Source organism: Rousettus aegyptiacus, unplaced genomic scaffold, assembly GCF_014176215.1.
Source record: "Rousettus aegyptiacus isolate mRouAeg1 unplaced genomic scaffold, mRouAeg1.p scaffold_m13_p_18, whole genome shotgun sequence".
Classification (NCBI taxonomy): domain Eukaryota; kingdom Metazoa; phylum Chordata; class Mammalia; order Chiroptera; family Pteropodidae; genus Rousettus; species Rousettus aegyptiacus.
The window spans coordinates 16,696,503-16,721,809 of NW_023416293.1; the positions used below are offsets into that span (position 1 = coordinate 16,696,503).

At 52.2% G+C, this 25,307-nt stretch overlaps 1 protein-coding gene across 1 annotated transcript in view; it reads left to right on the forward strand.

The window, feature by feature from the left end:
* MAP3K21 (mitogen-activated protein kinase kinase kinase 21) overlaps window positions 1–25,307 on the forward strand; it is a 45,380-nt gene that overhangs the window by 6,447 nt on the left and 13,626 nt on the right. The window contains exons 2-5 of the mRNA XM_036235339.1: window positions 6,648–6,828; window positions 11,617–11,765; window positions 12,539–12,714; window positions 19,267–19,507. Of these exons, the coding sequence (XP_036091232.1) occupies window positions 6,648–6,828; window positions 11,617–11,765; window positions 12,539–12,714; window positions 19,267–19,507 (747 nt within the window). The remainder of the gene's footprint in view (window positions 1–6,647; window positions 6,829–11,616; window positions 11,766–12,538; window positions 12,715–19,266; window positions 19,508–25,307) is intronic.

Sequence of the window (25,307 nt, forward strand, 5' to 3'; positions counted from 1 at the left end):
CCCCCGCGGTTCTTGGGAGGGACCCAAAAGGTGGCAGCGCCTCAGCGAAGGGGCAGAAGAGGGGGTCTCTGGGGGGGGGGGCGGGGGGTCGCCGGGAGGCCGCGAGAACTGTGCTCGTTTTGTTCTGGGGCCTGAAACTTAAATTTGTACAGTTGATCCCTAGTCAGTGTGAACTTAATTATTTTTAAAAATTCATCTTCAAATACCACTTCATCTTCGATGTTTTAACTAAATAATAATAGTCACAGGAAAAACAACTAACGTTTATTTAATGCTTGCTGGGTGCTGGGTACTGCCCACACCCACGCTTTATCCTCATCTATTCTTCTCAGAAACCTTCCGAGATAGGTAATTTAATTATCCCCATTTTATAGGTGAAGAAACTGAATCAGGGATAAATAGTGTTGATCGGGGTCACTCGGCTTGTCAGAGGATTGAATGCAGGGCCTCTGACCCCAGAATCTGAGCTTTTCTCTCCTCCAGATGTGCCGAGGTGAATGGTCCTCAAATGTGTGTTGTCAGGGCCCCAAGGAGCTTTGGTCGATGTGGGTTATAGCTGTTGATGTTATAGATTCTAAATTTGAATCGAAAAATTTAAAAATATTTAATAATATAAGAATAACATTACATGTTAAGAGAGCATTTTTAATAGGGGAAAAACCCCTTATTTTCCAAGACAGCTTTTGTGAGGAGACCGGCATTGCTGTACACTTCTGAAGCTCCCTCTGACGCCAGCCTTAGCAGGCCAGCGACGCTCGCGTCTGCGTCTGCATGTCCTCTCTCACCACTTGAGGGGTGCCTAGGGGCCCTTGGATGGTACTCTGGGGAGCCCTAGGCCAGGTGATCACTTGTTGACAAGGAATGGCAGTCCAGCGCCGTTAGCTGTCCACCCCGACACAGCATCGGACGCTCCGCGTGGGCTTTCAACAGACAAAATCCCTGTCTCGGTTTCGGATGTTCCGATTCAGTTGATCTCGGTTGGAAGCAAGCGAAGAATTTTTTTTCTAACATTTCAGTTTCAAAATCTTGAATCATATGGAGTCGAAGGAGCTTTAAGTGAGCACTTACATACTCACCACCTGTATTAACCTTTTCCTCAGCTGCTTTGACACAAATCTAACCCTATCCAGTAACCCATCTGGGCTTTCGATGCACTGTTGTATTTTTATAAAATGCTTCTGGATGATTCCCATGTAGAGCGGAGTTTGGAAACTGCTGTTCAAAGGACCAGATGTGTGGGTTACTTCTGATGGTTATCTGGGCTGATATGTAAATTAACTGGAACCCCAAATCCAGTTAACTGTGTGGCGGCATTGGATGGCTGGTCATAGATTGCACCAGCTGAGAGCATGGGCGGCCCATTCTGGGCCTGTGTCTCTGGGGGAAAGGAATATCTCTAAGAACCTGTTCCTGTGACATCGGGGGACAAACGTGCTACTGTGGTGGGTGAGGTTGGAGCGCTGACTCCACTACTCACTAGCTGCGGGTTCGTGGGCCCCGACTTTCTGAACAGGGCGACGTGGGGTCCGGCAGCTCTCTGTATGCCCGGAGTCCATGCTCTCCCTGTGAAGGTCCAGAGAACACATGTCTCTGGCTTTGCAGGTCATAAGGTCTCTGTTCACCTCGGCCGTTGCAGCCCAGAAGCATTCAAGGACAGCATGTAAACAAATGAGTGTGTCTGTGTTCCAATAAAACTTTATTTACAAAATAGGCATTGGGCCGGATTTGGCCCAAGGGATGTAGTTTGCTGACTCCTGATACATGTCGCAACATTTAATAAACCGTATAGCACGATCTAAGTGTCAGCCGGGGACTGTATACTCATTTTTTCCTTCTATATTGTTCAGAAACACTTTGAGTGCTTTAAATAGTTCCACATTTTTTTGTGTGTGAACTCATTGATACCTAAAAGTTTTCGAGAACGCTTTAGAACCTAAGAACGTTAGTTTTTGTCTTTCTGCAAAATATAGGGCCTCGTGATCTCACCTTTGTTCATCTTGGCTGGGGGCAGGGTCTTTTCGGTTTGGCCAGCGGCAGTAGAGGAGCCGTCCTGAGCTGCGATCTCTGCACGAGCTCTTGGGCACGGGTTACACCGGCTGCAGTAAAAAGAAAATAAATAAATAAAAAGAAAGAAAGAATGAATGAAAGAATGAATGAATGAACGAAGGGGTGAAGTGCTTGTGATATAATCTGGGAGCTGAGAGTGTCAGTGTTGAAGGTAACGGAGGGGCCCGGCCTGGACGTGCTGGACATGCGGAGCGCTTCTAGCTGAGGGTATGAGGGGAGGCCCCCCAGGGGGGGTTATTTATGGGTTCATGTGACATCGGAGCAGGAAGAGAGACACGAAGTTGTCCGTGTGTTTCACGGAAGGAGACACAGATTCCGAGGACTAAATGGCTTCGACTCACAGTGGATGCCGCAGTGGGAACCCGCCAGTGCCATCTCCCCAATGGTCAGTGGGGCGGGCGGACGACCATACAGCAGGGCGGGGGAGACAGGTTGGAGAGGGGACAGGAGGTCGTTAGAGGGAGTTTTAGTACCCGGAATGGCCAGAGTGCTGGGCCGTGCTGGAGAGTCTGGGACTCTCCGGGGGTCACTCGGAATGCCACTGCGCCGGCCTGGAAGGCCAGGGCGGAGGTCTGGACTCGAGCCCCGGACCGGCGAGGGCGTGAGTGGGGTCTGTGAGTGGGACAGCTGGGAGGAAGTGCGCGGACGTTCGGTGCTGTCGCTGAACTCAGAGAGTTGCCCTTCGTTGCCTGCAGACGGTTGATTGTTCGGAGCCGAGATTCGCGGAATCGCCTCCCGCCTTAGACCGAGAGGGTGGCCGTCCAGCCGCCCACGCTTCCCCGTCGCTTCTCCCAACCGGCTTTCTCCCCTGCGGCATGTTTTCTCTTTTTCTTTCTTTCTTTCTTTTTTCTTTTTGTTTTTTTGGTCATAATATATTCCTAGTTAAACATTAATCAAAATGAAACCATTGGACTGAAATGGAATTTGGACACAGCAATCCCATAAATGTTGAGAAAATGGAATGGATACATTGTAATGGCTTTTTTTTTTTTTTAAATAACCCTTATGTGCCATAATTCTGCAAATACCGAAGTGAAACTTCAAAAGAGCCGGGAAGATCAAGTGCCTCATGGCTGAGCAAGTAGCCTACGTGCCAGGCCGCAAAGGCGGTTGGACGGGACCCGGCCGGCGGGGTCAGAGTCTTCACTGCAGTCGCACAGAGGGCCTGGAGCCCCCGTCGCTAGGTTACTCACAGGAATTTGCCATTTCTGTGGCCAAAAATCTTGATCTGCCTGGTTGGCACCTTGTGCCCTCTGGGGGGGTAGCTGGTACCTGGAGCCCTTCCTGATGGGTGACAGGAAGCGGAAGTTGGCCTTCAACCTGCGTCCTAGGCTGAAACCTGGCCAGATGCCCCATGAGGTTACCTGTCGGGACATCAGCTATTTTTGGTTTCGGTCACTTGGCCCAAAAGATAAGGAATTTGAGGAATTCTGCTGAACACCTCTGAAATAGACTCTAAAACAATGGGCCTTTCATGGAACTAAACGTTTGACATTCGGAGTGTTATTTTAACTTGTTTTCTGTTAGTTCCAAGTGTGGAGGCTCTTAGCTCCTGTGGGAACTCTGGACTGGGGCGCGGGGGGTGGGGGTTCTGAGACCATCCTCACCGAGGCTGCTAATAGTACATCGTACCGTGACCTTTATTGAGAAATGCAATGAATGTTCACTATTTAGGTTTTAGTTGTCGCGTTTAGTTCTGTTCTCGCTTATTTTAGAGCCGCCTTTGCTTTCAAGGGCTGCCAGGCTGGGACTAGGGACGTGGAATTGTTTAAATGCCTGTTTTCATCGATATGTCCTCAATCCTTCCTACCTGGATATTTGCAAGAATGAGGAGATAATGTATATAAATTGCGTCTCGGAAAACACAGTTTTATAGAACCGAAGGCCATTTCGATCATTAGTTCGGAGCCTTTTCAGGCGTTAGGAATGATCATTGTTTAACAGTGAAATTAGTAGTGTTATCGGGGAAAATGTACTACAGCTGATGAAGTAGCTAAATATCTTTTTTTTTGCTTCTGCGGTTTAAGTCTATAGGGTTAGATATTTATTTTCCTTGGTGAACATAAGGAGTGAGGACTGAGAAATAAATATGCCTTAAGCTGACATGGAAGGAGGGATAAATTAAAGATCAGTACCTGAAGCTAGATACAAAAGTGAAATGTCTGGTTGTTTTGCCCCCTTTTTGTAACCAGTAGTGTGTTGGTAACACAGGGGACAAGGACCTAGTCCTGCAGGTGGCATCTGACACCTGCTCTTATCTGTGACGGTCTGATCTTGGATAACATTTCTAATCTGTCAACTAGAGACCATCATTCCACTTCATAGAATGGTGTGAGGGTCAAATAGGAATTAAATGTGTCATAATAGCTATAGAGGGTCAGTAAATGATAGGCAACATTCTTACTAGAACTGGTGATAATTACCTAATTATCATGAACTATTTCACTGAACATTTGATGTAGTTAGGTGATTCTGGGGGATTCAGGGGAAAGGTACAAAACAGTTCCTGGGATTAAGTCGTTTATATGGAATTTTGGGCCATACATTTTAGGTGAAAAGATGAAGTACAAAACAATATAATATATGGATAATGAATGACTAGGAAGATGATTTGTAGGGTGCTCTGGAAAGGTTTCCAAAGGAAGCTGGCCCTGGAATAGAGAGGCGTCTGCTGCGGAAGCGGGTCTCTGCCCGGCCCCGCCCGGCCCCGCCCGGCCCCGCCCCGCCCCTCGCTGTGCGGTCTACTTAGCGCTGGGATTAAGAGCAGGAAAAATGGAAGCATGGGGCCTTGCTCTCTGCCGGCTATGTATCCACGGGCATATAACCGCCTTAAAACCTGATCCGTCACCTGTATCATGGGTGTAAAAACAGAACAGGGGTCCTTGCTCGCCACATCTCGCAGGAGAAGATCGTTTGGGGAAAGAAATGTTACAGCACAACAGATTTCACTCAGTGTTGGCGGCTTAAATGCTAAGTCCCCACTCAGATGTCTCTGTGTTAAACCCCGGTTGGTTCTCTCCGGGTACATTAACTCTTCGATGCTAACGTAATGTTTAATGACTAACGTAAATGTTTGATAATGATGGAAATACAGTATGAATCTATAGCAGAGTGAGATTTCAGGCTTTGCTAAAGATAGTCTTTCCTGACATCCATAAAATTGATCTCGAAGATTTGACCTTGGACGCATGACTCAGAGTCTCCGTGTCTTGGTTTCCTTATCCGTCACGCCCAGATAATTACGGGTACACACCTACAGCATTGCAGCGCCGGTATCCGACCAAAATACCGAGAGCCTGTCCGACAAATAGAATGTCCTCAGTAAACGTTATTTACCCCTCTGGCGTCTGGGGGAAAATGCTCCTCTTTATGACAGTGTCACATAAACATTACGGACGCTTATGCTGGCGCCGTCGCGGCCAGGAAGGATGGAGAAGGAATTTGCAGAGCTGCGGGCGGGGATGCGGGGCTTCAGGAGGAAGTGGCACGTGAGTTGGGAAAAAACAGTAGGTTTGAACCGTTCCCTTTGGAGCAGATGGGGAGAAGCGACAGGGATAGGCGGGTGCCTTGGAGCCTCGCAGGAAGCCCGGGAACATTTCCGCAGGGCCGCAGGCAGAGGAAACCCAGCCAGCGCGAGAGGGACCTGAGGTGCTGGGAAGGCGGGTGGGCGGGGCAGGCGGGAATGATGGGCAGGAAGGCGGGAGGGCGGGGCAGGTGGGAATGATGGGCAGGAAGGCTGGTGGGCGGGGCAGGTGGGAATGATGGGCAGGAAGGCGGGAGGGCGGGGCAGGTGGGAATGATGGGCAGGAAGGCGGGAGGGCGGGGCAGGTGGGAATGATGGGCAGGAAGGCGGGTGGGCGGGGCAGGCGGGAATGATGGGCAGGAAGGCGGGTGGGCGGGGCGGGTGGGAATGATGGGCAGGAAGGCGGGTGGGCGGGGCAGGTGGGACCTGACCCGGAGCAGGCTTATTTTAGCTACTGTTACCTGGGAGCTGGGGATTGGAGGGCTGGCCAGAGTTCTCTGCTGTAGGAAACGGGGCTGGGACACCTCTGGACAGTATTTCTGTAATGATTTCACTTTCTGACATATTTCAAGGTCCAGTAAAGTAATCAAATCTCATAAAATATCTTCATGAATTAAAGCATCTACGAGCATTTTGCAAATTTAACATAAGACAGTTCGATAATGATTTATGATACTATGTCATCTGTTTAAGAGATTGTCTAATATATTCAGGAGAAAAGATTGCATTTAGACGAGGACCTAACTTCTAGGAAGAAAACAATATGTATTTTTCCTTTCAGTAATGATTCCTAGAAATCATTTACTTTCACATAAAGCAAAACATTCATAAAGAGTGCTAAGTTGTATTGTGTCTGAATTTAAAAAAAAAAAAACTTGTAACTTCAGGCACAAACGGCCCACTGAAGGTTCCGATGTGGGTGATTCGAGGACGATGAGATGCTCAAGCACGTTCTCCGTACTCTGCCACCTGCGGTGGAGATTGTGTTATAAATGCCAAGGAAGAGTCGTGACCCTAAGAACATGAGCTGACGCCGAACCCCCCGGTTTCTCTGTAGTTCTGCTGCTCGAGAAGATAGAACACGACGACATCTGCAATAAAACGCTGAAGATCACAGACTTCGGGCTAGCGCGGGAGTGGCACAGGACCACCCGGATGAGCGCGGCGGGCACCTACGCCTGGATGGCCCCGGAAGTCATCAGGTCGTCCCTGTTCTCTAAGGGCAGTGACGTCTGGAGGTGAGCGCTGTGCGTCTGTTGTTGCAGAGGTCTGCAGAAACGGGTCGACGTGCTTCCTTTTGATGAGCCGCAGGCCATTCGGGAATTCTGAGGGTAAAGGGTAGTTTACGCTCTTCGAAGAAGGTTGTGGGTGAGACAGTGTCATCACAGTGGGGTGGGTGGCTCAGGTCTTCACTGTCGTGGCTTCCATTCGTTAGGAGCATCCTCTTGGCAATTCTGAGGTTCGATTAGAACTGGTTATAATTGGAGTTAACAGCAATGCCAGGATTTTGTCGGTAAATAAAAGCAAATTTTCACTTGCAGCAAAATTTTGATTCCTCATGGCTCACAGACAGACTAGTAGCATGGGACGAGTTTGAGGAAAGACATTTAGATCCGCTCTGTTGTCTACAGATCGAGGCATCTGAAGCTCAGAGCCCCCGGCTGAAGGGTGGAGAGCTGCAGCCGAGGGGGTCCCAGGGCGTCTGGGTTCTCCGTCCCCCCGTGTCTTCCGGGGGTGAAGATACTTTCAAGAACAGAACAACAAAGAAAAGTCACTCTAACGGTTGCCGTATGCCAGGGACTTACTTGCCTTTAGTGAATGCTCAGAACAGCCCGTGCAGAATTCTTTGGATTATGAAATGTTCTAAAATTAATTGTGGTGTATTAACATTCCAGCTTTTTTCTATTGTTTTTTAACAGCTTTACTGAGATATAATTCATACATTGCACATTTCACCCATTTAAACTGTACAGTTCATCGGCTTTTAGTATGTAAATACACGACAGATTTAGAACATTTACATAATCCAGAAAAGCAGCTGCACCCCTTAGCCATCACCCCCGCCACCCCATCCCTTCCAGGCAGCCGTTAATCTGCATTTTGTATCTTTAGATTTGCTTATTCTGGACATTTCATATAAATGGAGTCACACAGTACGTGGTCCTCTGTGACTGGCTTCTTTCAGTTAGCAGAGTGTCCCCAAGGTTCGTCCATGTTGCAGTGTCTGACAGAATTCCATTCCTTTTTAAGGCAGAATAATATTCCATCGCGTGCAGGGACCGCATTGTGGTTATTCATTCACCAGTCGGTGGGCATCTGGGTTGTTTCCACTTTTTGGCCGCTGTGGATCCTGCTGCTGACTGCTCATGAGCAGGTTTCTGTGAGGACCCGTTTTCAGTTCTCTTGGGCACGTCCCTTGGACCTGGATTGCTGGGTGTATGGTGACCCTGTGGCTGATCACTGTGGAGCAGCGGGGCACCCCACCAGCAGCGCACAGGGGTTCCCGTGCCTCCCCTTCCTCACCAACACTTGTTGTCGCCTGACTTGTTGATTCTAGCCATGCGAGCGGTCGTGTCGTGGTGTGTCATTGGGCCAAATTCCAGGTCTTTTTTTGTCACGAGAGAGCCAGGGCTAAGAGGAAACGCCGCTTGCTGAGAGTCCGTATCTGACAATGTGCGTAAATGCTTTACAGCAACCTCATCTACTGTGAACATAGGGGACAGTCAAGAAGTAAGAAAAAAAAATCTAAAATATGTATCTTTTCCCCAAATCTGTTTATTTCTAATTCTCAGCATTACAGGCTGAGGTATCAGATTTTCAACAAAAGCTGCTAATTGGAGGAGGGGAGAGGGAGCCGAGTCGGTGTCGGTAGACACAGGAGCTAGAAGCCGGAGGGGGTCAGGGAGGAAGCCAGCGTGAGGCGCAGTGGAGGGTTCTAGAAACCGCAGACATCTGGAGCCCGTGGCCGCGGAGCCAGACGGTGTCACTGGACTCAGACGCGAGGGTCCCGGCACGCCAGGGTGGGTGGGGGCGGGGGCCACGTCTGAATCTCGTTAGGATGTTTCTGTTAAAATGGTTTCATCCAGGAAGCCCCGCTCTGCAGCGTGCGGTCCTGCGGCCGGGGGTTTGCTCGGGCGCTCCCCGGTCCCCACCCTACCAGGTGCCCCGCTGCGAGGTAACTGAGTCAGACGCTGCCTCTGAAGTTTCACAGTGTCCCCTGCGCTAGGCCCAGACTCACGGGGTAGGCGTCAGGGCACTGAGAGGTTCACTCCCGGGTGTAAAACTGCTGCGTGGCCGGCCGGGGCCCCAGGCCTGACACCGTGCTGGGCGGCCGCGGCCCTCGCCCGTCGGGCGGCTGGAGGCTGCAGGACACGGCCTCCCGGTGCCGCCCCCGCCGGGCGCAGAGGGCAGGAACGCAGGCCTTTCACCTCGGAAGTGTCCTTCCACCAGAATCGTTCATTTCTTCACAGTGGCTTGGACCAGCACGAGCCCTTCTTCTCTCTGGAAAAATGACCTTATCCTGAATCACTTGTTCTCTGAAGCTGCCGAGGAGCAAAGTCGTGTGGTTGTTACTGTTTGTCTTAGTTTTGTTATTTGCTAAGGAGAGTCGCAAGGAAGCGTCTTTGAATTTAGGCACTTTTCTGTTATTCTAAGTTTTTTTGGCCCCCTGCTCTGAAGTGCATTTTATTGATTGATCTCAGTTAAATTTACTTATTCTCGAAATTAAGAGGGTGTCCCTGCTCTTGAGCCATAGTGTAGGTAATTTTCAAGAAACTAAGCAGATACGCTTTGAAAAATATTGCTCGCCACTTCATTGCTAATGGTTACGTCATTATACAATTTACTATGACATTACGTTATTATTTTTATTTAAATAAATGAACAAAGAAAACAGAAAGAAACTCATGGCTACAGAGGAAAAACTGATGGTGGTCAGATGGGAGGGGTGGGGGGCTGGGCGAGAAAGGGGGCGCAGGGGGCGCAGGGGGAGCAGTCCCGGGAGGTCGAGCGCAGCCCAGGGACACAGTCGGTAACGTAGTAACTACGCACGGGGCCAGGTGGGTGCTGCCGATGGGGGGGGTCGCTTCGTGAGGCGTGTCAACGTCCAGGACCCTGCTGTGCACCCGAAACGAGTGTGATCCTGCTTGCCAACTGTAATTGAAAACGTTTAGTACCTAAACTGCAAAAAATAAAAAAATAAAATAAAAAAAGGATTAGAAACGTAGGAAAGAGCACTCCGAGATGTTCGGTCAGAGGGCACCATTACTTTGTAGATGAGTAAGTTCAAGGTCAGCTTCCGGGGCCTGTGAGAGGGGACACAGCGGGAGGCAGTAATGCTCCCAAAGATCAAACTCGCGTCTGCTCCCCCAGAGCCCGTGTCCTTCGGGGCGCCTGGCACCCCTTCGGGGCGGGACCCCTGGACCCACACCCCGGTGCCTAGGGCCAGTGGGCAGCGGCCGGAGCCCCCGAGGCCGTGCCGTGGGCAGGTTCTCGTTTCTGCTTCGGGGTCTGAACGCTTTCACTATGGAGTCCAGAGTCCAGGGGGCGCTAGTGGGGTGTGGTCCCCGGAAAGCCTCCTGTCCGGCAGGGCCCCCACCCCTGGCCCCCCGCAGACCAGCTCATCCTCCCTGAGGACCCGCCCGCTGGTTCCGTGCCGGCGGCTCCCCGCTTCCCTCGAGATCGGAAGATCGTCCAAAATCCAAGCTTATTTTCTTGACCTAGACATGATGAAGTTTTGACAGACTAGGAGAGCAAACAGGATGGTAAGACTGTATGTGTTATGCCCCAGAGGCAGAAAGGAAACTAAACGTGACCGTTCCTTACGCGGTTCTGTTTCGACGTAAAGTCCAGTGGGTGGCCCGGAGGGGCTGTGTATATTTTAACGAAAGATCGTTCACGTGCAAAAGTTTACACTTGTAGCAGATACAGGGAAACCGAGGCACTGGCCGGTGCTGCGGAAGAAGGAGTACACGTGTGAGGTGTGCAAGCTTGGCCCTGGCCGCCCCTGGCCACCCCTCACTGCCCCCGACCGTCCCCTGGCCGCCCCTGATCATCCCTGACTGCCTCTGGCTGCCTGACCGCCCCTGGCCACCCCTCGCCGCCCCTGACCGCCCCTGGCCACCCCTGGCCGCCCCTGGCCGTCCCTGGCCACCCCTTGCCACCCCTCACCGCCCCTGGCCACCCCTCACTGCCCCTGGCCACCCCTGGCCGCCCCTCGCCGCCCCTGGCCACCCCTGGCCGCCCCTGGCCGTCCCTGACCACCCCTCGCCGCCCCTGGCCACCCCTCGCTGACCCTGACCGCCCCTGGCCACCCCTGGCCATCCCTGACCACCCCTGGCCGCCCCTGGCCTCCCCTGGCCACCCCTCGCCGTCCCTGACCGCCCCTGGCCGCCCCTGGCCACCCCTGGCCCCCGAAGGTCCGCCACGGCCGTGGACCGAAACGCAGTCCTCCGGCTTCGTTGTAAACGTTCATTCGCATCCCTTCGGAACTGCGTGTCTTGTCGTTCGTTACTCGTGGCCGCGTGTGCCTTGCACGGCCTGGTGCAGCACTGACCCCGTGTGCCCCCTGCTGAGGTCCAGGAGCCGGCAGCCACAGGTCTCGCCTTCACCCCCATTTCACGTCGGCCCCCCAGCCCCCGCCACAGAAAGGCGAGGCCCCGCCTGGAGCATGGCGGGCGCAGGGGGTCAACGGTCCGCGCGACCCGGTCTCGGCCCCACAGTGTGCGGCACGACATGACCGTGGGGCTGGGACCTCACGTCCTCACCGACCCGAGGTCCCGGGCGGGCGTGGGAGACGGGCCCGAGGGAGCAGCCTGGCAGCGGCCGCCCGCAGCCGCGCTCTGGGGCCACGCGGCTCCCGCGAGGGCCGGGGCCCGCGGGGCTAGGGGAGCCCCCCCGCCCGCCCGCGCTGCTGGGGGGGCCCCGTTGGGAGCTGGGGGAGGGTGCCGACACGGCCGCCCCACCGGCGTGTCGCGGGCCGGCGCGGCCACCCTTCCCTTTAACCCGCAAAAAACTTTGCTTTCCAGCTACGGAGTGCTGCTGTGGGAGCTGCTCACCGGGGAGGTCCCCTACCGCGGCATCGACGGGCTCGCCGTGGCCTACGGGGTCGCCGCCAACAAGCTCACGTTGCCCATCCCGTCCACCTGCCCCGAGCCCTTTGCCAGGCTCATGACAGGTATTTGCGCAGCCCTGTCCTGGCGGGCCGGGCGGCCGCGGTTGCTCCTCAGAGCATCTCTACTTTTTTGAACAAAAGAGTAATTTCTGTGATTCTGATTTTCAAGTGCTTTGAAGCACTTACACTGTTTTAAGAGTCAGAAGCCTTGTCTTTGATCTAAAATGCAGGTAAAGTTTCGATGAACTAAGGAATTTAAAAACAGTCCAGTTTTATCAGTAACTTATTAATATGTGAAATTCAACAGAATGGTAATTAAGTGTTCACCGAGTATGCTAGTAGAGTTCAGAGACAGTATCGAGTTGGCTCCAGATCTGCTATTTTAACTAAGTCCCACCTAATGATCAAAAATGTTTTACAGTCTTAACCGGTGTGATTCACCATGACCTTGTCTAATTCATATCTCTTAAAAATTAACTTTTCTTGTAAGCAGCAAGTTAGCCTAGTTTACTTAATTATCAGGCTATTTCTCAGGACTTCTCTTGTGATTATAATATTTTAGGGACCTTTGGTTTTCTTGGGTTGAGCCGTAGAACTCTAGATCAGTAAATCATCGGGCCACCCGAGGCCCTGAAGCTCACGTCCACATGCTGACGTCACGCACGGACAGCAAGAGTCCCGTCTAACAGTAACTATCATGCGTGCTGCTCACCTGTGTGAAACCAAACTTTCGAGATCCTTATCAATAGGTTTTTTAAATCTTCAGCAGACGCCGTCGACACGGGGTGCTGAGGGGAGCTGCGCCGGAGGCGGGATTCACGTGATTCTCATTTCAGGGTGCTGGCAGCAAGACCCGCATATCCGGCCTTCGTTCGCCTCCATCCTTGACCAGCTGACAGCCATCGAGGAGGCGGTGGTGACCGAAATGCCGCAGGAGTCGTTTCATTCCATGCAAGACGACTGGAAGCTGGAGATTCAGCAAATGTTCGACGAGCTCAGGACGAAGGAGAAGGTGCGTGGTTACGTATTTACATATCGAATCGCCCAGGACACCCCCATTTACGAAGGCGACGGAAAACGTGAGTCGAGAGCCACCGTTAGACTCGTGCTAAACCGTTTCCAGATGTCAGTATTTATATCTGGTTGGAACAAAACAAAATAGAGCTGTACTTGAAATAGACGATTGGAACACAAACGGCCTTTTATCAGGGGAATTTGAAATGCTGAAAGAGGTAACAGGCATCAGCGTGCACTAACCAGGCCCGACAACTGTCAGCATTTTCGCGTTTTGTTCATTTCTTTCCCCCATTAATTTTTTTTTTAAATTTTAAACCGAAGTATTTTAAATTAAATCCTAGATTCATGTCCATTTACCTTAAAATACTTCCATAAGCATTTCTAACTGATAAGGATTTTCGGAATAACTTTCTTGCTGTTATCTTAAAAAGCAGCAGTAATTCTTGGATACCATATAATACCCAGTATTCAAGCAGTTCTTACAGGTGGTACAAAGCAGAAGAAAAAGTCCACGTTGTGGTTTTCAGTTGCGTCCCTCAAAGCCCCTTTTCTGCTGGTCCTCCTTCTCCAACGTCCTTTTTTCCTCCAAGTCATAGGGAAAACGTGTAATTTTTGAACTTTTTAATGTGCTGAGTTAAGCTCTGGTCGGTTTATATATTTTAAGGAAAAAAAATAAACCTGTATGTTAAACATGCCGGAGCTGTATTTATGTTCCCCACAAGCGAAAGGTGAGAGGTAAGAACACACCTAAGCGGAGGGCGGACCGGCTGGGAAGTGCAGTCGGCTGGCGTGGGCTTCCTGGCCGGTGACGGGCGCCTGTCGGCAGTCACCGAAGAGCCCCAGGTCCACGGCACGGTGCAGTGCCAGCTCCTGTTTTTTGAGAGACATTTTTGTGGGTCGCGTTTCTGTGATTCTTTTCAAAGAGGCAGCAATGCTTTGCCAAGTAAAAAGTCCACGTGTCGATTCCAGTTCGTGACGCTGAGCCCTGGGCGCGTGGTGTGGCTGAGTCACTGTCCCGTGGTCAGGCGGCCTTGACTTCCGTGGTGCGTGTCCAGGCCGCACCTCCAGGCTTTCACACGGACCGTCGCACGAAAGGCAGGTGGCCTGATGGAGTGCGAAGGACCGGGCAAAAGCGGGAGTGAAAAGCCGTGTTTGAACGCGTGCACACGGACACCTCTCGGGCCACTGCGTGTGACAGCGGGCGTGACCACGGGGCATCGTGCGCCCGGATTCTGCCCTGGGGTCTCTCACCCGGTTCTTGCCGAAGTGGGGAGTAAGATAATGTATGTCCTAGGCATTCCCCAAAGCGCAAGCTGTTTTTTTAAAAAAATGAATTTAAAAGCGTGTCTCTGGGGAAGTCGTTCTGAGTTTCAACGCTACGGTGTTTTTCCGCGTGTGCTGACCGCCGTGTAGTGCTGAGAGCAGGGCTCGGGTCGGTGTGCCAGGCGGGTATGCCAGTCCGTGTCCCCAGAGGGGCCTTCGCATGCCACGCTGGGGATGCGGGTGTTGGTGACACGTTTTTTAAAGGAGCTTCGTGTGCGGTTTTGGCAACACTTTCGAGCCAAATGAAGGCAACACCCTCCTCCCTCGGGCTCCGCCTTCCCGCCTCACACTTCCTCCCTCTGTGACGGGATTGCTGTTCCTCCAGGTGCCCAGTCTCACAGGTCTCTGAAGATGCCTAGCTGGTGGCTCTGCAGCTGGTCTTGTGCCCCTAACTGTCCCCGACCTCCACCCGTGACCCTTCTAAAATGCAAGTCCACTTCCTCGCGTCCCGGCCAGCTCCGTCACTCACTGCTTCCCTGGGTCCTTCCACGGTGAGCCGCACTCTGTCCCCGGCCACGCCGCCTCCCTTCCGGCGCCTCCGATGCCACGCTCTGGACTTCTGACCTTTGTACACATTCTCTCCTGGGTGGAGAACACTGTCCCCTCCCTGGCCCCTTCGTCTCAGCCTCCCTCTGCCGCGCCAGGTAGACCGTGCGTCACAGGGTCCCGTGCCTCCCGGTCGTGGCCGGCGCTCAGTCGTCCTTTGTCATCGTTGCTTGTTTGGTTCGTGGCCTGCCTGCCCTGCTAGAGAACAGGTTCACGGCGTAGTTTCCTTCCTGGTCATTTTCATCCGCAGCATCGAACAAAGAGCTCGGCACGCCGTAGGCATGAAATAAATACATTAAATAACCCCAAGTAATGTTGCTTAATATGCTCCCGATACATATTTTAATAGGTGACAGATAGTGGTAATTATTATAACTATATTAAGTAAAAAAGGAATTTAAAGGCATATAAATGTTATGGATCCTGTTATGAGTCTTATGCCGTAACAACAGACGCATATAACTTCGTGTTTTATGTCCTTGAAACTCCCACACTGGTGCACGAGGAAATTAAGGTCGTTCACTTACGTATTATTTGTAGTAATGAAAAACTGGGAGCAACCCCAATATCTGCTCCTAGGGGGAGAGGTGCCTGAGCTGTTGTGTTCACGCAGTGGACGTCTGTCCAGTAGTTAAAATGGATGACCTCGAGCTACGTGTTCCCACATGGGTAAATCTCAAACATAAAATTGGCTGGACAAAGTGAGCTGCAGAAGAATAGTTACCCTAAAGACCATTTGTGTAAGTCGATAAGACCACCCGAGACTGTCCCAGTGTGCAGGACGACTAAGGACAGAGATGGGAAGGGCACGGGACGACCGGAGGGCGGGACCAGAGTGACACACGGGCTGTGGCAGAGGCCTGAGGCGGGGCTGGCGAAGCGCCTGCCGGACCCTGACGGCGAGCACGTGGGTCTTTGCTGCTCTGATTACAGGATGCTTCAACTAGTCCATGGTTTAAAATGATGGAAAATAAAGGTTAGAGAGCAATATGGAAGCCGCAAACGTCGCTTTTTTCTAAACTCATTTTTTCCCAGTGGGAGACTTCTGTGTAATTCACTCTCTTCCGTGGATTTTTTAGTGTCTTGTGAGTTTAAAAATACAAACCCCGCAAATGCGACCTGAGACCCTCACGCCGCTGATAATCCATAGAGCATCTTAAGAAGCGGTAACCCCGAGCGACTGTTCAGGTCACACCTGTGGTGTCGTGCGTGGCTGTCGGCCTCCGGGGACCTGGAGGGCGGCCCGTGGGTGGCCGGGGAGGCGGGAGAGGGGCTTGGGAGTCTGAGCAAGGGACAGATGTGGACGCGCAGGGCCTGCGGGGAGCGGGGGGAATGGCCCCAAGGGCTGGAACGGCCTTGCAGCAGATGCGGGAGGAAGCAGGGCTCGTGCCGTGTCCGAGCTCAGAGGGAGGCCTGCTCGCGTGGCTGCTCCGGGGATTAAAGTTCGTGGTCCCAGAATCCAGAACTCGCTGACGCCCGGCCGCCCCCACTGCTCATCTCCCGTCCGTCCACGACATCGGGCGGATGGCAGGGGACTCTCCAAACCATGACAGACGGTCGGTCCCCTGTCGGCATGACCTCTCTGGGGCCAGAAGCCACAGCAGTGTGGCGGGGTGATGGGCAAGCACTGGCGTTAGCGATGGCTCGGGCGGCACCGGGCGCGGCCATCCGCCCGCCAGGGACTGCTCTGTCCCTGCCGCTCCTCACGCTCCAAGGTCACAGGAACGCCGTCACCCTCGGGAGCGGTCCGCGGCGCGAGTCAGGTAATTCTTGTTATGTGGGGCGTAAAAATGAAAGAGCTTCGGGAGCGGAGCCTCACGCTCTCTCTAGTGTGAGGGTTTGTGGACGCTCCTTCGCTGTTCTTCGGATTCTTGCTTTATTTTTTTCAGTCCTGCAGTGGTGTCTGCTTTTTTTTGATTTTTGTGCGTGTTCCTTGAAGTACAGCATTTCATGGCACCCTGTGAGCGAGCCTTCGAGTCACAGTAAAGGACACACGATGTTGCCCTTTGCTGAGAGGTCCCCCCGCGTCGTGTCCGCCGGCACCCGGCGCAGCGAGCTCCACCCCGCTTTCTCGGTCACTGCTTGCCCAGGGCGGGCGGTGTCGGGCTTGGAATGTTCGCGGTCGGTGGCTTGGCGTGCTCTGTGCGAGTCAGTAAACCGCGGCCTCCGTAGGGGCCGGTTCCTCCCTGAGCTCCTGCCGGCCGGTCTGGGTCTGTCCCTGTGCACAGAGAGTCTTGGGCCACCGCACAAAGGCTTGTCACCGTTAACGATCAGCGCCTTCTGCCAGGAGTCTGGGTTTGCCAGTGCCTGGCAGTTACACGGTACTGCCCAGCAATCTCAGCGAGCAGAGGGATTCTCTTGTGTGCTTTATAATTTCCAAATACTCAAAGGGGTTCTAATACCCGTGTGTTTTTACTTTTCGATGGTTTAAAATTCATTCAGAGGGAAGAATGCTTTGGCCGCCTTGTTTCTGTCTTTTCTCCTGTGAGTCTCGGGCAAGTGTCTTGTTTGTTTGTTTGTTTTTGTTTGTATGACTTTTATTCATGAAGTCATTACGAGGGGATTTGCAGTTTAGCTTGGGACCCGGACTTAGAAATGGTTTCTTTTTCGGTTACTGTAGCGGTAACACACAAAACGCCTGACCGAACTTGCTGTCGGTACCTCTTCCTCATGCCATTTCGTTTCACAGTGGCTCCCTGGGCGGGCGCCAGCGCCGCTGCAGAGCACTGACTCAGGCAGACAGGCCCGAGTCAGGAATCGGGACGGTGAGGGGGAATTATCCCGTGTCCCCAAACACACGCCAGCGAAGTCTCCAGTTTCGACAGACTGGTTGGGTAAAGCCACCAGTTAAGCGATGGAGTCCAGAATTGTATATATTTTTTTTAATATATAACATTTTTTTTTTCCTTTCAAGCAATACATAGTAATTTATATCTGGAACAATGTAATGAAGAAATACCTGTTGGCTCTATACGTGAGAGTCAGTGGGACGTATTAGCAGAAGTGATTTGAATATCAATTGGTCTTCAGGAAATTATTTCTCCTGCAATTTTATGTATGAAGTTGGTTTAGCAAATGAATTTAAAGAATGTTTCAAAGGTGACTTTCAGTTCACTTTGGTAGAATTACCCTAAGTTCGGAATTAGTTTGATCTGAATAAACACACATTTTTATTTGTTTTCAGAATTCCCAGTCTCTTTGTGAGAGTATTGTGTTTACTTGTGGGAGGGTGGTCTTCGGGGTTCGTGGTCCTCGGGGTTCATTTTCCTTTATGAGAGCTGTGCTGCCGGCCTCCGGGGACTCTGGGGCCAGTCTGTCAATGTCCAGGGGCTCAGTGGACGCGAGCGGCCTTCTACTCAGGTCCACTCTGCTGCCTGCAATTTCTTCTCGCAGCCTGAGTTCGGGGGGCGACCTGCTTTCGGGGGCGGCCTGCGTTCGGGGTCGGCCTGACCGTACGGAGTGTGACATGTTTGCACAGCGCTCACAGCCACAGCTCCCCCCGAGAAGGTGGAGTTTCCATAAAGTGGTGTCTGGCTCCGCTGAGATTACGTTTGCCTGGAGCAGTTGAGTGCACGGGGCCTTGGTTGCCATGTGAGGGCTCGGGGAGGTGGCCGGGAGACCCGGAGGAGTCACTCAGCGCTGATGGCAATGTTCATGTCCCCGGTAGAGAACAGAACACTTTGCAGAAATGAAATGAGAATGGGGGTGCGATTTAAACACCTTGTGGAGTTCTCAGTTTTACTACTGAATAATTTTTTTTCCTAATAGTAATAAAAGTATTCTTTAGTTCACAGATTTTCTGTTTCTCAGAGTTCACTAATTCCAAAACAAAACGGAGGGGAAGTCAGACTTCGATCGGGAAGTACGTCCCCAGGGGGGCCTCATGCGCTAACTCAGGCATCTGCTCACACCTGATCCTTCCTGCCCACCTGGGGGATCCCGAAGAGCTCTTTGCAGCCACACATATTTTCCGTGCATTCGTAATTTGAGAGACGTGTCGCTGTCATTTCCGATGGGCCTCTGACCCGGGTCCTGACATGTCGGCTTTGTCCTTTCCCTTAATCTCGCCACCAAGATGTCCCGATCTCTAAGCGGAGGCTTAAATGCCCCAAGAAGTCCCTACGGAAAGACAGCTGAGCGGCAGTCTTCCCTAAGGAGAGTCCTCATCCTGCAATCGGCCAGGCTTTGACGCGTGGCCTTGGCGTGTGGCCTTGGCGTGTGGCCTTGGCGCGTGGCCTTGACGCGTGGCTTTGATGCTTTGACGCGTGGCCTTGGCGTGTGGCCTTGGCGCGTGGCCTTGGCGCGTGGCTTTGACATGTGGCCTTGGCGCGTGGCCTTGGTGCGTGGCCTTGGCGCGTGGCCTCGATGCTTTAGCGCGTGGCCTTGACGCGTGGGTCGGTCGCATCTGCGCGTCGTCCTTGCTGTGCTGATGTTCGCGTCGTGTGTCGGGTGACGGCAAAGGCAAGAGGCAGCGAGAGGAGCTTGTGAAAACCGAGTTTAAAATGCGCGAAGCCTCCCCGAGGACCGCAAAGTGGGAGAGCGCGGCGGGTCCGGGCCCGGGCCTGGCGTCAGGCCCAGCGGGTGACCGGGGCCGGCGGAGGCTGCGTGGGCCGGGCGGGCGGGCGGGCGCGGGAGGAGCAGGGGCCCGCGGGCGCTGACGCGTGTCCCCCCGCCCCAGGAGCTGCGGTCTCGGGAGGAGGAGCTGATGCGCGCCGCCCTGCAGCAGAGGTCGCAGGAGCAGCTGCTGCGGCGGCGGGAGCAGCGGCTGGCCGAGCGCGAGATCAACGTGCTGGAGCGCGAGCTCAGCATCCTCATCTTCCAGCTGAGCCAGGAGGAGCCCGGGGTCAAGAAGAGGAAGGGCAAGTTCAAGAGAAGCCGCCTGAAGCTCAAGGATGGCCACCGAATCAGTCTGCCCTCAGGTACGGCGTCGTCCGCGCGCTCGGCCGGGTGCTGGGCCGTCAGCCGTCACCGGCCCACGTCGTTGGCACTGGGCAGGGGTGGGGGGTGAGGGGGTGTCAGCCGTCACCGGCCCACGTCGTCGGCACTGGGCAGGGGTGGGGGGCGGGGGGCTGTCAGCCGTCACCGGCCCACGTCGTCGGCACTGGGCAGGGGTGGGGGGCGGGGGGCTGTCAGCCGTCACCGGCCTGTGTCGTCGGCGCTGGGCAGGGGTGGGGGGCGGGGGGCTGTCAGCCGTCGTCGGTGGGGGGAAGGGGTGGGCGACGAGGTTCTCAGACGTAAATGCACCGTCAGACTGTGGTGACCAGATGCGTCTCCACGCGTGAGGAGGCGCGAGGCGTGGGGGGGTCCAGCTGTCTGCCTTCTTCCTATTCGTTACGGATTAATCGATTCGCTGCCTTTGAAATCAAAGCAGAATCCCTTCTCGGCGGATCGCAGCGAGCCGGCCCCGCGCGGCGCTGCCAGAGTCCAGGACGACAAAACCGTTGCCGTTCCGTCATTCAGCTTATTGTCTGCACAAGGATCGATAGTGCCACCTGGTCCCTGGGTGCACTGGGGACACCGAGGTGCCGTTAGCACCTTCAGCAAAATAGATCAGCACTTCGGTTACTTTCCTCGTGGGTTTAATATCCTTTAGGTGTCAAAATGAACCAGTAAACCAGAGAAGCTTTAAAAAATACTTTCGAAACACCGACAGTGAAAGGGTCGCATGTGTTCAGAGGAACTAGAGAACAGAAAAATAGTGAACATGTTACTTCACCGAATTAAGCTCTGAACAACGTTTTCTACTTGATTTAAGGAAAAACCAAATGCCCCGTGCTCTGTAATTCTAACACCAGGGAGGCATGGCGACAGACAGAGTCAGCTTGAACATCCGGGTGTCGGCACCTACCCGGCTCTCTAGTTTGGGGCCTAGTGGTTTTCCAAGATGTATGTAAAGGGCATGGGAATTTGACTTAAATAATGATAATGACAGTTTTTGCATAAAGTATGTATAAGTTGTCCTGTAAAAATACTCATTACAAAACACTGGAAGCCTGCCGCTCACCAGGACGTTTAGGCTAGTGTGGAAGTCCTCCCGCGATCGGAAAATTGCTCGGTGCGGGGCAGTCATGAGTACACAGCGCACATTATTGAGAATTGGGTGTGAGGAGGCGAGAATGGGCTAGGGGTCCTGATTCATTTCACCTTCGACCTCTCTGGGAAAAGGGACAAGGCACTTTTCCGGGGTCTCCTCTGATGTTTGCTTTAAGTCCAAGTATAACTTGGGGGGCAGCTCGCTGGACTGTCAGAGTGTCAGACATAATTTTAAGGAGCCCGTTTTCTTCGCCCTGAGGCCTCTCCTTTCAAGCAGAGGTGATAGCAAAATGCAGAGTCACCCAGTGAGTTTTCTTCTCCGGTTCCAGCTGTTCCATCTTTCTTCAATCTGTGTTGTGACCGTAATTTTCTCTACTGTTAGTTTACACATTTGGGAAACTTCGGGGGTGTGGGTAATGAGAAAATGAAGGAAGATAAACTTGGGAGAAAAAACAAATCGCTCCAATGGATCTTAACCTTCAGTGGTAGAGCGATTAAATATACTGTCTCAGGATTCCAGAGGTCAAACTTTCAATCTTTTTTCTTCTCAAATGTTTTTTGGCCAATACTTTGCATTTATTCAAAGCAGACAATATATTCGACTATTTTTACTAGGTTTATCTCATTCCTGAATTGCACCATTTGGCTTTTCTCTTTCTGAGAATAAGGGGGACATTTTAATCACACATTTATTTATGTGGCGGCACTTAATAAAAGATTATAGTTAAGAGTCCGATGCTATAACCTAACCTACCTGGCAGGAGTGAAATGTGGCTCCTGTAATTTAGCATAGCAGTTACCTTTTTTGCCCACAAGATGATGCTGCACTGTTGCGACATTGTTACCACTATGGACACTCTTTTTCCCAGTAGAAATCCCCCATTCTGCACCCCCCCACTACACACATGCACCCGCGTACATGCGTGTATGCACACACATACACACATACATGCATGCATGTACACACATGCACACACATGCACACATGCATGCACGCACACACATGCACGTACACACAGAAGCCACTTGTGTTATATTCCAAAGCAGGACATACATCCAAAGAGTCAAAGAGAAGAATGATAACTATACAACAGTTATTTTTCTCCTTCAGGTATTTTGCTTAGTGTAGAAGAGAAAGTGATTATTTGTACCTTAAATTCAAGGGAATTAGCTGATTCTGATATTATCATCTAGAAAATCCTTTGAGTTGCTGGGTTTTAGTACCACTTAATGGTACGCCGTTAAGGACACTTTCTGCAAACCAGACCACTGAACCCCTTTTGCAGGATTTTCTCCCCTTTATGACTAGCTTAACGATTTCTCGGAAACATATTTGAGATGCCTACAAACTGGCCCTTAATAAATACTTGTATCTCAAGACCTTTCAAAAATCTGTTATTAAATGTGAGTAGTTATTTAATTATTGTAATTTGGTCCTTCAGAATCACCAGCGATAACTTTTATGACTATGGATAGCTGGCAGCGTTAACTTATTGCTGGAAAACGTAAATGTAGTTATTGCCGCTGGCAGTCCTGCATGGGCCACCAAATCAGGAAAACAGATGCTTGTAAAGTGAGACAGTATAATCTAAGAGATTTTAAACGTTGTGAGTTCTTAGAATCTCTTGGAATTTTTAGAAAGCAAAAGAATGACCACAGTAGCTATTAAGTTGTGATCACTCTAAGTCACTGCCTCTGTACTAGGTTTATTTTGAAGCAGATTTGTGTTTTTTGAGCATAAAAACAAGGCAAAGAAGTTTTGAAACCTTCAAAAGCTGGTCTTTCTCTACAGCAGTGGCATTCTAACTTCCACCACTTCGAAAGTTCCAAAAGCCTGCCACGCTCATCTGCCTCGCGTGTGCGAGTGTGAGAGCAGGCGTGTGTACGTGTGCAGGGGAGAGGAAGCAGACACCTCACAAGGGTTCTTTGAAGAATACTGCCACTTTCAGTTTAAAAACGATTATTCTCTCTGAGGCTGTATGGATTTCCTGAATGAAACACAAATATTCCCAATAAAAATACGAGAGTAGACTTCACCCCGAAGCCTGCGGACCACATCGTAACCTGCTCTGAGCAGATAGTTTGAGAACAGTTGTTTTCGAGGACAAGGGACACCGAGCAGCAGCCCGGTCCCTGGGCAGTTCCGTTTCCTTAGTCCTCAGTGTCTGGCGGACAGAATCAACCTTTCCTCGCTTCACAAGGATGTTGATAAGAAAGAGTGTTTTCTTTATGTTTACAACATAAACCGTGATATGTGGAATCCAAAAAAAACCCAAAAACCGATTGAGCTCATAGATGCAGAGAACAGACCGCTGATGGGGAGGGGGCAGGGCTGAAATGGGCGAAGGGGCCAGAGGAACAACGTCCAGTTACAGAGAAATCAGTCCCGGGGCGTGAGGCACAGCACGGCGACTCTAAGGAATGACACCGCACTGTGTGTCTGAAAGTTGCAAAGAACATAGATCTTGAAAGGTCTCATCGCAGAAAAGAATTGTCGCTCCGTGTGGTGGTGGGCGTTAGCCAGACTTACTGTGACGATCACGTCACAGTGTATACAAATATCGAATCGTCATGTTGTCCACCTGGATCTAATGTGTCGTATGCGTCATTTATCGCAAAAGAGAGAGAGAAGGAACACACGCCCGGAACAGAAACAGCGCGCGCCTCCCCTGCGCAGCGCCCGCCCCGCTCCGGAGAGCGCAGGCTTCCCGCCGGTGCCGGGCCCCGCCCGTGTGTGCGCTGCCCTCCCTGGCCTGATGAGCGTCCCCTGCTGGTCCCTGGGCTCTGCTTAGGGTCCTCTCTCCCTCCATCCGTCCCCCGTGATTCGTCAGGCAGAGGACTGGCCTGGGTCTGTGTTCTAGGTCAGAGGCTGCAGCCCTTCGGCCGTGAGAACTCGGAGAATTTGCTTCCGCTGAGGGTGACGGTCACAGGGCTGGCTGACCCTTCACGAAGCTCTTCCGTCTAGAGTAGACTGTCGTGTCTGCGGGTAAGAAGGTTTCTTGCTTTGACCGCCGGCCAGCCCCACACCAGTCAGCCATCGTGTCCCCGAGCCGTTCGCTCGCCGCCATTCTTTGCTTCAGTCGCTCTGCCTGGTCAAACCTCCCGTGACCTTACTTGGCAGGTGGCAGAAGCCCCCCCGCCCCCGGCACCTGGCACCTGGCACCTGGCTTTCGTTTGCTCGGTCTTTCCCACCACCCTCCGCCCTGCCACCTATCTCTTAGCTGTTAACATTAAGCGCCAATTTGAAACTGTCGCGAAACTTTGCACAGTTTTCTCCATCCCTCACTGGAGGCGCTGCCACGTGCTGGGGTTACCCGGATACAATAACGCGGTTTCCGCCCTCGCGCGACTTATGATCTTAACCAGAGAAAACTTCCGCTCAGCGAAGGCTGGACACACATCACTGACAGACGTCTGTGAGGTACTCTGCCCCCAGGACTGGGGCGGGGTAGAGCCGCGTGCAGACCGTATCGGCACCTGCCCGCGTAGACCTGGCGTTGCGTTGGGGGAGGGGTAGACCTGAAGCGAATAATTAAGCAAATACTGATTTTCTTGCTATAAGTATTTAACTACTGTGAGAAAAAAGTCATATGACAGTGATCGGCAGAGAGATGTCACCTGATCTAAAGAGATTCTAGAAGGATTTCTAAAGAAGCAACGTTTAAATTGAGACCCGACGTCGGGATTTACCAAATATGGGGAGAGGAAGAGGCAGAGACCATGTGCGAGGAGGCCGTGGTTTCTTCCGGGAATTGAGCAAAGGTCAGTGTGGCTTGGCCCGAGGTCAGCGAAACCACGCCCCCTGGGCCACACGCGGCCTGTTTAATACGGCCCACGAGCCTTTTACACTTTCATGTGCTTGAAAAGAATAAGAATCTTTCTTGACACATGAACGTTATATGAAATTTAAATTGCAGCCTCCAAAGTCGTATTGGAACTCACTCACTCCTGTGTTGTGATGACCGCTCGCTCTCTCCCTGTCAGCATAGCCAAGTCGCTGTGACAGACCGCATGGCCCACAAACTCTAATGTATTTACAGTGTGGCACTTTACAGAAAAAGCGTGCGGCCCCGGCTTCAGACCCGGGCGACGGACAGGAGACCAGGGCAAGGTGGAGCCGGAGCAGACTCAGATTTGCCCGGGCTTGTGCAGTATGTTGTGATTTTGATCTGTAACTTAACGAATCACGAGACGCCTTGGAAGGACTTTAAGCAGGGGAGTGTCATGGTCAGACATGTATTTTTAAAAATGCCTGTGGCCGCCGGGAGGCAGACGAGAGGGGCCGAGCGTGGGCGCAGGAGGAGGGAGGGACCGAGGAGGCGTAGCAGCCTCAGCCTGGGGATGGCGGCGGCGGAGATGCTCAGGGACGTTACTCTGATCTCCCAAAATTCGTGGCGAGGAAACTGGGGTTTAAAGTCCAAGTCTGCTAACTCCCGAACCTAGGATATGAATTTCTCCGCTGTAACTGCTAGAAGGGTCTATGCCGCAGAATTCACAAGCTGCTTTGTGCTGGATAGGAAGGGAGGGCCAGGGAGAAGGAAACTTTTCAGATCTCCAGCATGAATAACGGGGTAGCTGTCTTAGCTACAAAATTCCAGCTCCCTCTCCCTTCAAGTACCAGGTGGTTCTTTAAAGTTTACTTTTCAAAAAGGTAACACTTAGCTCTCTTGCAAATATGGAATGAAC